We start from the raw sequence: 13,124 nt of genomic DNA on the forward strand, positions 1-13,124 counted from the left end.
CATGTAGATGGTTAGTCTAATATGTTGGTGAGTCTGCATTATAATGTGTAGGCTCAGCCCATGTTGAGTGTTAGTCCAATATATTGGTGAGTCTGTAAAATAATATGAAGGTTCAATCCATGTAGAGTGTTAGTCCAATATGTTGTTAAGTCTGTAGTATAATGTGTAGGTTCAGTTCCTGTTGAGTGTTAGTCCAATTTGTTGGTGAGTCCTTAATATAATGTGTAGGTTCAGTCCATGTGGATGGTTTGTCCAATATGTTGGTGAGTCTGTAATGTAATGTGTAGGTTCAGTCCATATTGAAGGATAGTCTAACGTGGTGTTGAGTCTGTAATAAGGTGTAGGTTCAGTCCATGTAGAAAGTTAGTCCAATATATTGTTGAGTCTGTAATAAGGTGTAGGTTCAGTCCATGTAGAAAGTTAGTCCAATATATTGTTGAGTCTGTAATATAATGTGAAGGTTCAGTCCATATTGAGTGTTAGTCTAATATGTTGCTGAGTCTGTAATATATAGTGTGTAGGTTCAGTCCATGTTGAGGGTTAGTCCGATATGTTGGCGAGTTTGTAATATAAAATACAGGTTCAGTACATGTTGAGGTTAGTCCAATATGTTGTTGTGCTGGTAAGTTAACGTGTTGGTCCAGTGCGTGTCAAGGCAAGATGTGTTGACACATTGTTGACGGGGTATCACCTCAAGAGGACTCCACTGACATTAGAGAAAGCAACTGTTTTTTTTTTGCATTTAGTGCATTCAGGAAGTAGCAAAGAGACACAACGGTAGTACAAGTAATGCATCAATGTATACAGTAAAGACAACCTTGACAACTGCGAACTCATTGTTGATTTAATGAAATAATATTATGTGACAAAGAAAAGATGAGGTTTTTTCCTCAGATGGGGAGAAGGTATGAGTTGTAGCAGACATACGTGATGCTATGTTAGTCTGGATTAATCCCTTAAACGACGAAACGTTATGTATAAAGGTAACTCTCATCTCACTGTTTCACTGACCTACTAGACAAGTACAAAACAGAAATTGTGTTGGTAACTCCATTTGAGGTGAATGTTGAATATAATTCTCCACGTGAGGGAAATGTTGGCTGTAACTCTCCCAACTGAGTGAATTGTTGACTGTAACTCTCACCTTAAGGGAAAAGTTTGGCTATAACTTTCGACTTGAAGGGAATGTTGTTTATTCTACCACTTGAAAAGGAATGCGGACTATTGCTCTCCACTTAAATGCAATAATCATTGCAACTCTTGTTCCCTTTTTGCAATCACTAAAATGGAATCCCAATACCAAGATAAAGGACACCAAACTCCCCACTGGTCTCCCAAGCATTGTGGAATAGAGTGGAGAGTCTCATGTCGTCCGTCTATCGGCCTGCCGTATCACCTGTCGTGAATCTATTGATCTGAACACCAGCAACTTAAAGTAAATGTGGAACAGGAACACACTCCGGCTGAGTAAGGGTCCTCGGTGCTGTGGTTCTCACCAACACTACAGAACATGGCAGGTAGTCGGGTGCAACGAGAGCAAAGTTGGTTGCAATTTTCAATCTGAGAAGATCATTGGCTTTAGCTCTGCTTATAGGAAATGTTGGCTGTATTTCCCGACTTAGAGGGAATGTCTGCTGTATTTCTCCACTTGAGGGGAATGATTGCTGTATTTATCCACTTCAAGGGAATGTTGGCTGCAACTGGCCACTTGAGGGAAATGTTTGCTGTATTTATGCACTTGAGGGGAATGTTTGGTGTATTTTTTCACTTGTCACTTGAAGGAAATATTGGCTGCAACTCTCTACATGAGGAGTGAATGAATGTGGTCTGTAAACATCACTTAAAGTGAATGTAGTCTGTAGCTCCTCATATAAAAGGCATGCTGGCTGCAACTTACTGGGAATGTGGTTTGGAGCTCGTTACTTAAGAGGAATATTGGCTGCATCTTCCCACATGAGAGGAATACTGGCTACAACTTTCCACTGGAGGGGAACTTTTCACTTACCCGGAATCACTGGTGATGTACACTTACCCTAGGATGCTAGATGAGCATATTTTCCTTTGGGCGCTAAGAGGGCATATTTTCCCTAAGTAACAAAGTAGCATACTTTCCCTTGAGTGCCAAATGAGTATATTTCCCTTAAGCGCTAGGGAAGCATACATCCCTAGAGGTACATACTTCCCTTAGAGAATCATGTTTCTCTTAACTAATTTAAGTTAATTAATATAACACTTTCAGCCTCCCGGCGAACAAGGAAAAACTAAGCGCAAAGTGCTCTTGGCGTTTCGGGGGATCCAGCGGAAACACTGAAAAGTGTATGCTCTTTTCATTGTTCTGATCTTAATGTTTGATGTACACATTTCATTTTTGTACCAATGTGTTCGCAATAGAATGTTCTAGAAAAACATATGTATAAAATGTCATCAAACTGTGATTTAAACCACTACCAATAAAGAAACTACGTCGATCACTAGCCCAAACAGCGACGAGATGTTTCCATTCTTTTCAGGGTTGTCAACTCCACACTTGTCCTACAGCGTTAAATTTGGTATCTTTGAAAACGCAATAAAATTCCCTACACGAACATATGCATATAAATGAAGAATGAGGACCGCAGCCCACCCGCAAGAGTGTGGGAAGTGGGCGAAGTGTTATCTGTTACCTCACATCGGCGATCTACAATAGCCTTACCACGATACAACACAGTGCCGTTCTCCCAAATAGGCTATGTGGCTACTAAAGAAAACGTAAATTTTATGGCAAACATGTTCATACTATCCCCAAGTCGATCAGATAAGATTTGAATTTTATATAAATATTTGTTCGTCGGACATAAAAATATGTCCAACAATACAATATGGGCAACTTAAAGTGGACCCCGTCGGACACGCTCTTGTGTCCACGTGGGAGGAAAGTTTAATCACTAGATGATCATACTGCCCTCATGCGCTAGAGAATATTTTCCTGTATCTTCACATATAGATGCAAGGTCAAGTGCAGAACTATTGCATTATGTTCCGCTGTAGTTACAGTGACGATAACTGATCTGCGATGTACTTTGTGTTTATATTTGAATTTTGTATTGTCAGGTCCTGTCACTTGCCGAGTCAGTGTGGATGGAGATGATCGAACAGGTGCTGGGAGAGGCAGCAAATTTCCATGACACAGGTGAGTGAGTTATGAACAGTGTTGTAACAAGTGCTCGGCCAGGCTGCAGGTGTCCATGACACAGGTGTGTTATTGACAGTGTTGTAATCCACTTTCTTGAAATGGGAAATCAGCAGCCAGGAGAGGTGTACTGGAAAACTGGGAAACTTTGTGACATTTTCCAATTTAATAACACTGATGGATCGCATACTTCCCATTGTTACCCAACTGACAGATGGTATGTTTTCCATTGATATAAATGTTGTGGTGCGAGCACGTGTGACGGCTGTGTGTTGTCAACAGGACGGACTGGTGAAGGCCTGGCAGCTAACGAAGCCTCGTATCCAGGGGTATGACGTGTTGCTGGTCGACGGAGCAGAGGACATCAATGATGCCGTCTTGGATATCCTCCTCAACCAACACTGTGCGAAGGTCAGTAGGGGAAGAACGGAGAGGGTAGAGCCGCAAGGGAGAGAACGGAGAGGGTAGAGCAGCAAGGGAGAGAACGGAGAGGGTAGAGCAACAGGCGAGAGAACGGAGAGGGGTAGAGCAGCAGAGGGAGAGAACGGAGAGGGTAGAGCAGCAGGGGGAGAACGAAGAGAACAGAGAGGGTAGAGCAGCGGGTGGAGAACGGAGAGGGTAGAGCAGCAAGCGAGAGAACGGAGATGGTAGAGCAGCAGGCGAGAGAACAGAGAGGGTAGAGCAGCAGGGGGGAGAGAACAGAGAGGGTAGAGCAGCAGGGGGAGAGAACGGCAGAGGGTAGAGCAGCAGGCGAGAGAACGGAGAGGGTAGAGCAGCAGGCGAGAGAACGGAGAGGGTAGAGCAGCAGGCGAGAGAACGGAGAGGGTAGAGCAGCAGGGGAGAGATCTAAGAGGGTCGAGCATCATGGGAGAGAACAGTGAATAGCGGCAGGAGAGATAAGGGAGAGGGAAGAACAGCAGGGAAGACAAGGGAATGGGTAGAGCAGCTGGGGAGAGAAGGGAGATGCGAGTGAGGGACCTGGTGAGAAAAGAGAGAATGGAAGAGGACTGGAGGAGAGAGGAGGGATGCGGGTGAGAGTGAAAGAAGGATGGTAGACAAGTCAGGGGTCAGGGCATTGAACGACGACGCTGTAGAGAGAAGGAAAACAGCTGGAGAACTGCTGAGGAGGGTGGACAGAGGGCAGGCGAGTTATATTTAGATCGGAGAGATTGTTGAGTGAGAGGTCTGAGGAGGCATGCCGGAGAGGAGACATGATGCTGGCTTCCAATTTTCATACACTTTCTAACACCCTCTTTCGTGACGCTGGCTGCGCACTACCCTAAACTCTCCTACGTGATGCTAACTCCCCATTACCCTAAACTCTCCTACGTGATGCTGGCTGCCCACTATCCTACACTTTCCTACGTGATAATGGCTGCCCACTACCCTAAACTCTCCTACGTGATGCTGGCTGCCTACTACCCTACACTCCTCTACCTGATGCTGCCTGCCCACTACCCTACACTCTCCTACGTGATGCTCGCTGCCCAGTGCCCTATAATCTCCTACGTGATGCTGGCTGCCCAGTGCCCTACACTCTCCTACGTGATGCTAGCTGCCCACTATCCTACATTCTCACACAGCACCCTCTACGTGGTGCTGGCTGTCATCTATTATAAACTCCTTCACCCTTCCATTATATTGTGCTGGCTTTCATCTACCCTATACTCCGTTACTCTTCCGTTGTGTTGTGCTGGTTTTCATCTACCCTATACTCCGTCACCCTTCCTTTACGTGGTGCTGGCTGTCATCTATTGTATACTACTTAGCCCTTGTATTAGATGGTGCTGGCTGTCATCTGCCTTATAATCAGTCGCCCATCCTTTACATGGTGCTGGCTGTCATCTACTCTATACTTCACCACTATTAAATTCTGTGATGTTGGCTGTCATCTACTCTATACTCCGTCACCCAACGTTGACGGGGTGCTGGCAATCATCTACTTTCTTTACTTCTTTACGTCACCCTTCTTTTATGGTGTGCTGGATGTCATCTACTGTATACTCCTTAACCCTTTTATTTGGTGGTGCTGACTGTCATCTACCCTGTACTCCGTCACCCTTCCTTGACGTATTGCTAACTGTCATCTATGCTATACTCCATTACCCTTCCTTGACGTGGTGCTTGCTGTCATCAACATTATATTCCGTCACCCTTCCAACATAGTGCTGGCTGTCACCTATCCTACACACCGTCACCCTTCCTTGACGTGGCGATGGCAGTCTTCTACCCTATACTCCTTTAAACTTCCATAACGTGGTGCTGGCTGACATTTACCCTATGCTCCGTTGCCCTTTCTTGACGTGGTGCTGCCTGTCATCTATCCTATAATCCGCCACCCTTCCTTGACATGTTGCAGGCTGTCGTCAACCTTACACTTAGTCACCCTTCGTTTACGTGGTGTTGGCTGTCATGTACCTTATACTCCGTTACCCTTCCTTTACGTTGTGGTACCTATCATTTACCCTATACTCCATCATTATTCCTTTACATGGTTTTGGCTGACATCTACCCTATACTCCATCACCCTTCCTTTCTGTGGTGCATGCTGTCATCTACCCTATACTCTGCCACTCTTCCTTGACGTGGTGTTGGTAATCATCTCCCCTGTTCTCCGGCACCCTTCCTTTACGTGGAGCTCCTGTCATTTAACATATGCTCTGTCACCTTTCCTTGATGTGGTGCCGGCTGTCATCTAACCTTTTCACCGTCATCCTTCCTTTAACCGGTGCTGGATGTCATCTACCCTGTAAGCTATCACCCTTCCTTGAAGTGGTGCTGACTGTCAATCTACCCTATTCTTCATAACCCTTCCTTTATGTGGTGTTTGCTCTAATCCACCCAATACTCTATCACCCTTCCTTAACGGGTGCTGGTTGTATTCTACCCTATACTCCGTCACCCTTCCTTGTCGTGGAGCTGGCTGTCATCTACCCTATACTCCATCACCCTTCTATGATGTGGTGCTAGCTGTCATCTACCCTATACTCCATCACCCTTCTATGACGCGGTGCTGGCTGTCATCTGCCCTATACTCCGTCACCCTTCTATGATGTGGTGCTGGCTGTCATCAACCCTATACTCCGTCACCCTTCATTTACTTGGTACTGGGTGATATTTCATATATATCTATTGTGCGCAGATTTTCATCTGGTGACAGTTGTCATTGAATTGTGTTGTTGTTTGTTTCAGGTGTTTGTGGGAGACTCTTGCCAACAGCTGCGCTTCTTCGGAGGGACAGTCAGCGCCCTGGATAAGGTGACAGCCACTCACAAGTTTTCCCTCAGCCAGTCCTTCAGGTTCGGACCGGAGGTGTCATATGTAGCACAATGTGCTCTGGAGGCTCGCCTATTGGTTCCCCACCGGACTGTCGTCGGAGCAAGAAAGACTCATTTGTCCATGCTCCAGATCCTAAACTTTTTGACCCAAGCTCAAAACTCAAAAGGGCTTATATAGCTATGACAAATACGGAACTTTATAGAATAGCCACGAAGATATGTGAGGATAAAGAGTACATTGCAGCATCCATGACATTTGCTGGTGGATTGAGTAAGTATGGATATGACGATGTTATGGACATATTTAATTTAAATCAAATTCAGGAGGGTCTTGCCACAAGAGAATCAGCAAATATTCAGAATCCATTAGTGGCCAAATTCGAAACCATAGCCGACCTTACGAACTTTGCTAAAACGTGTGAAGACCGGGAGCTACTTTCCAAAATTAATATGTTCCATTACAGTGGGAGTAGGACACACCCTATCACGTGACTCTGCTTACTCAGAGGTGCAACACAGAGGCATCCGAGGCAGATATATGCTTCAGTACCGTTCACATGGCCAAAGGACTTGAATGGGACTGGGTTATATTGACAGATGACATTATTAACCCATTATTCAACTTACAAGACTTATATGCATATAATGATGAAATGTTGAGGCAGGCGTATGTGTCCTCGACACGAGCCAAGAAGTTCTTAACCATCAACAATGCGGTTCTCTATGCCCTCCTTTCCGCCCATGACGAGCTGGACGTGTTAGTAGCGAGGAAGAGCGTCCAGGAGAGCGTTGTGTGTCTGTGGTGCCACGCCCCCGTCACCCCCTCGCCCTCCCCGCTCATAATTAAGGTACCCTCGCAATCACTTTTTTAATAAACTCTTGTCATGATTTTTGTTCAAAGGTATTATATATATTAAGTGGTAATTTTGTGTAATATATAATTGCCGGACTTGAAAATAGTAATGATACATGACATATTATATTTCTTATATAGGAGAAAGATGTCACATAATCTTGAATATACTTAATTTTGTATATAATTTTTAGGCACTGTCATACTACATATCTGATAAAGGTTACCGGTTTCCCGGAGGATATATGTGCGACGGGTGTGCAACAAACAATTTGTTAGTGGTGCTGTGAGTTGTTAGTGGTGCTGTGAGTTGTTACTAGTGCTGTGAGATGTTAGTGATGCTGTGAGTTGTTAGTGGTGCTGTGAGTTGTTAGTGGTGCTGTGAGTTGTTAGTGGTGCTGTGAGATGTTAGTGGTGCTGTGAGATGTTAGTGGTGCTGTGAGTTGTTAGTGGTGCTGTGAGTTGTTAGTGGTGCTGTGAGATGTTAGAGGTGCTGTGAGTTGTTAGTGGTGCTGTGAGTTATTAGTGGTGCTGTGAGTTGTTAGTGGTGCTGTGAGATGTTAGTGGTGCAGTGAGTTTTAAGTGATGTTGTGAGTTGATAGTGGTGTTTTGAGTTGTTAGTGGGGCATTATGTTGTTAATTGTACATAACGTTGTTAGTGGTGCATCAAGTTGTTAGGTGGTGCTGTGAGTTGTTAGTGCTGCATCAAGTTGTTAGTGGTGCTGTGAGTTATTAGTGGTGCATCAATTTGTTAGTGGTGCATCAAGTTGTCAGTGGAACATTAAAGTTCTTAAATGTGCATTAAGTTGTTAGTGGTGCATCAAGTTGTTAGTGGTGCATCAAGTTGTTAGCGGTGCTGTGAGTTGTTAGTTGTGCTGTGAGTTGTTATTGGTGCTGTGAGCTATTTGCGGTGTTATGAGTTGTTAGTGGGGATCAATTTTTTAGAGGTGCTGTGATTTGTAAGTTGTGTTGTGAGTTGTTACTTGGGCATCAAGTTGTTAGTTGTACTGTGAGTTAGTGAGGCTGTGAGTTGTTGGTGGTGCTCTGAGTTGTTAATGGTGTGTGAGTTGTTAGCGGTGCATCAACTAACAAAGCATTAATATTATTGTTTTAATTACCTTTATTCTTCTATTGAAATTCATATATTTTTCTTCATGAATAATATTATGTTTCAGAATCACTGGAATAGAAGGTGGTGAAATGCAAATCTTTGCTCGAGCCTCCCGCTTAAGGTTGATCACTGGGAAGCAGCACGAATCAACCCTCTACAACGAGAACGCAATGAGATGGGTAATTATTTTGTTACAAAGGTCTGCAGACTAATAGCAGACATTTAAAGCTCAGTTGACTATTTCCTGACCTAAAAAGCTCAGTAGACTGAAATCTATTGTTCAAAGCTTTGGTGCCTAACCCATGATCTTTCAAAGATTAGTAGACAAACACCTTATCTTCAAAGCACATTACACTACTAAATGACCGTCAAAGTTCAGTAAACTAATACCTGACCTTCAAAGCAAAGTAAACTAGTGCCTGACCTTCAAAGCTCAGTAAACTAATACCTGACCTTCAAAGCTCAGTAGACTAATAAACAACCTTCAAAATCAGAAGATTAAGACCTGACCTTAAAAACTGTGTTGACTATTACCTGACCTTTGAAATCTCAGATTCACATCGAAACTTAAAAAATTATTAGATTAACGCCAGACCCTCAAATCAGAGTAGACTAATACCTGACCTTCAAAGCTTTGTAGACTAACACCTAACTTCAAAAGATTAGTAGACTAACACCTAACTTCAAAAGTTTAGTAGACTAACACCTAACTTCAAAAGATTAGTAGACTAACACCTAACTTCAAAAGATTAGTAGACTAACACATGATCTTCAAATCTTAGTAGCCAAAACCGTACTTGCTAAGCAGAGAAGACTAAGACAACAATTAAAACACAATAGACTAACAACTTACTTTCAAAGCATAGTAGACTAATACCTGACTTTCAAAGATCAATAGATTAATAAGTTACCTTCAAAGTTCAATACACTAATACGTGACCTTCAGAGCTAAATATACTAATGCCTGCCATTCAAAGCACAGTAGATTAACACCAGCCCTTCAGAGTACAGTTTTCTCTCACTTGACCCTCAAAGTTTAGTAGACAAACACTTGTCCTTCAAAGCACAGTTGGCTCACTTCTGACCTTCAAGGTTTATAAGATTAACACCTGATCTTCTAAGCTTAGAAGACTAACACCTGACCTTAAAGCACAGTAGACTTGCATCTGACCTGCAAAGCACCGTAGATTTAAAATTGCCCTTCAAAGCACAGTAGACTAATACCTGACCTTCAGAGCACAGTAGACTAACACCTGACCTTCAGAGCACAGTACATTAACACCTGACCTTCAAAGCACAGTAGACTAACACCTGACCTTCAAAGCACAGTATACTAACTCCTGACCTTCAGAGCACAGTACACTAATACCTGACCTTCAAAGCACAGTACACTAATACCTCACCTTCAAAGCACAGTAGACTAGCACCTGACCTTCAGAGCACAGCACCCTAGCACCTGACCTTCAAAGCACAGTAGACTGGCACCTGACCTTCAGAGCACAGTACACTAGCACCTGACCTTCAGAGCACAGTAGACTAGCACCTGACCTTCAGAGCACAGTAGACTAGCACCTGACCTTCAGAGCACAGTAGACTAGCATCTAATCTTCAAAGCACAGTAGACTAGCACCTGACCTTCAGAGCACAGTAGACTAGCACCTGACCTTCATAGCACAGTAGACTAGCACCTGACCTTCAAAGCACAGTAGACTAGCACCTGACCTTCAAAGCACAGTAGACTAAGACCTGACCTTCAAAGCATAGTATAATATCACATGACCTTCAAAGCACAGTAGACTAACACTTGCCCTGCAAAGCACAGTTGACTAATACCTGCCCTGCAAAGCACAGTAGACTAATACCTGACCTTCAAAGCTCGGTAGACGAACATCTGACCTTCAAAGCACAGTAGACTAACACCTGACTTTCAAAGCACAGTAGACTAACACCTGACTTTCAAAGCACAGTAGACTAACACCTACCCTGCAAAGCTCGGTAGACTTACACCTGCCCTTCAAAGCTCAATAAACTAACACCTACTCTTCAAAGTACAGTAGACTAACACATTTTTATTTTTATTTGTTTCAGTGTTATTCTGGCATAGGCCTTAAGCCTCTGGCTGGCCCACTATGTGTTACTTGTTTTTGTTTCTCTTTTATTTAGGCAGAGTATGAGTATTTATGACTTGTATGTTCGTTTCAGTATGAATATGCTGCATGTGTTTGACAACTTCTTCTGCTCTGTTGAATCATAGTTATCATATTGGGTTTGTGACTGCACTGTGTTAGATAATGTTTCAGTGGTGTGTCGGGCATTTCTCCACAGTGCTGACATTTCCTCCCAACTTCTGGAACCTGTATGCCTATTTCCTATGCACATGGGTATCGAAGCTTGATGCTATATAAGTGTACTTATGTTTTGTGTATTTTGATAAAAGGCTTCCTTTTATCAAAATAAGTGGTTCGTAGTTAGTTGAATTCTTGCACAAAACCGCAGATCCTGATGTTGCTGCTGCTTTGTTGTGGTCACTGTACATCTTCTGCATTACTCTATTTAAATTAACTGTACTCACTTAAATCGTGATGGACTCTGTGAAATGTAAATGTCTATATTTCTTCTCTTAGTTGCAAGTTCTGAAACTTTGTGTACAATATCCTTCCCTATTAATCCCACATGACTTGGAACCAAGTTGATAAGTACCCGACGGCCTTGACCTTTGAATCTTTGCATTAATGCTGTGACGTTTGTGGTCAGATGGATGTTATCACGTATGTGTTCTTGTTGGAAAGTTTCAGTGGCAGTTCTCGAATCTGTATGTATGATAACATGTTGTCTGTGTTCAGCAAGAGTATGTTCCAAAGCATTTTGAATGGCTAGCATTTCTGTTTGTAAAGTTGAACACCCGTTTGAGAGTCTCCAACTAACTACAGAATTTCCTGCATGAACAAATCCACAAAGGCAGTGACGAGGGTTCGAACCTATGTCCGAGAGCATCCCATACACTGCCTTAATCGACTGAGTTACAACAAGGTTAAAAGAATTGCATCCAGAAGTTCTTCTGACTTTACTTGGACCCTGCAAACCCCTGGTTTGTGCCTCTCCGAGACACAAACCATGATTTTACGCAATTACCCCATGCACTCGAGCTCTGTCAATAGGCCGTTCTACCTCTTCGCCCTTACTTCATTACACACAGAAATGACAATAGGGTGATGCATCAAATGACCAAATACATATGAGCCGTAACGAGGGTTCGAACCTACGTCCGAGAGCATCCCAGACGCTGCCCTAATCGACTGAGCTACGACATGGTTAAAAGAATTGCAACCAGAAGTTCTACTTCAACTCTACTTCAGAATGCGCTCTATAAGTCATCTTTATTATTGGGACCGCTTAAAAGTTGACACACACTCCCGCTACACAAACACACCTTGACCTTGACAAACACCTCCAAGAATTACCGGATTCATACGTCAGGCTGCGAGCAGCCGCGTCCAAAAGCCTTTTTTGACCATACGACTAACCGGCGGGCCGAGAGGCCATTGAACCCCAGAAGCTACACAAGGAAAGACGCTGACTTGTGAAGAGTTTTTTAAATTTGTCAGTTACCAATCCAGTTTGGACTTGGGACTTGGCCAAGTGATGGTTCACTGACTTAAGTTTATTGTCTGTCTCTTGTGTTGAATGATTCCGTTGATCTTGAGTTGCCACTACTTCTTGCAGTTGTTTTTGTGGATTTTTATGGTCTGGTGTCTTGACTACCCGACTGTTGTTGGTTGTCTGTATGTCCATGTCGCGTTGTTTGTCCTCTTGTGCTCTGTCTTGTCTCATTCTGTTTCTTGTGTAACTGAGGTCTGCTGCAGGATCTTGTCCATTATTACACAAGTGATTTCTTGAGTCTGTTGTTGTGAGGCGTTCTTCATCATCTGTAGGCAATTGATAATGGTCTCTGCCATGATCTTCAGGATGTTTTTATAGCTGGATTTCGGTAAAACAGTAAATTTGCTGTGTTGATTCCGAAAGTGATTGCTGTTCCTCCCATGTCTCACACTTGCCTTCTGGACTGTGTCTTGCCCTCCCACATCTCACACTGGTCCTGTATTGCATGTCCGCTCCACCCATCCTCACACACTTGCTTTATAATTATATAAAATATAATTGTGAATGTAAGGGTTGTATACGTGCCCGTCTTCTCTGGAATTACATGGGGTTGTATCGCAGCAACCTCCCCCCCCATCCAACCACCAGACGTATACAGTACTGTACTCCGGCTTCTCCCAAAATGCCACATATAAGACTTGTGTTTTATGATAGTGAAGCAAGACACTTATCTTACTTAGTACACTTAAAAAACAGTCATGAACGTTTGGGCAAGATTTTTTAAATCGAGACTTACATAATGATTGTTTACTGTAAGATTAGAATAATGTTTGTTTCTCTCTCAGGAACAGCAGGGTGCTATTAACAGAACAAAAAGGACCCACGTTTTAGCCAATCTGATTGTCTTAAAATGCCATAGGTCTCTGGTTTCCAATGATGGTCTTCCCCCGGTCGTCTAGGTCCAGAACCACCACCATGATTAAATGATCATGAAAATTTTGAAGAATTCTGTAAAATAAAAATAAAATTATTTCCATTTCAATAATTGTTCCAATGTTAGAGTGTTTGATTTTCATTTATGACTTATTTGTGTTTATTTTACTTTTCCTGTGA

The 13,124-nt window shown here is 43.1% G+C and overlaps 1 protein-coding gene across 1 annotated transcript in view; it reads left to right on the top strand.

Annotated features, from left to right (window-relative positions):
- Positions 1–10,665, top strand: part of LOC138360311 (F-box DNA helicase 1-like) — a 32,095-nt gene extending 21,430 nt beyond the window's left edge. Inside the window, exons 10-16 of the mRNA XM_069320231.1 lie at positions 3,091–3,169; positions 3,384–3,580; positions 6,362–6,468; positions 6,651–6,916; positions 7,045–7,295; positions 7,495–7,586; positions 10,575–10,665. Coding sequence (XP_069176332.1) covers positions 3,091–3,169; positions 3,384–3,580; positions 6,362–6,468; positions 6,651–6,916; positions 7,045–7,295; positions 7,495–7,586; positions 10,575–10,665 — 1,083 coding nt within the window. The remainder of the gene's footprint in view (positions 1–3,090; positions 3,170–3,383; positions 3,581–6,361; positions 6,469–6,650; positions 6,917–7,044; positions 7,296–7,494; positions 7,587–10,574) is intronic.
- The last annotated feature ends 2,459 nt before the right edge of the window (positions 10,666–13,124 follow it).

This window comes from Procambarus clarkii, chromosome 8, assembly GCF_040958095.1.
Source record: "Procambarus clarkii isolate CNS0578487 chromosome 8, FALCON_Pclarkii_2.0, whole genome shotgun sequence".
Classification (NCBI taxonomy): Eukaryota; Metazoa; Arthropoda; class Malacostraca; order Decapoda; family Cambaridae; genus Procambarus; species Procambarus clarkii.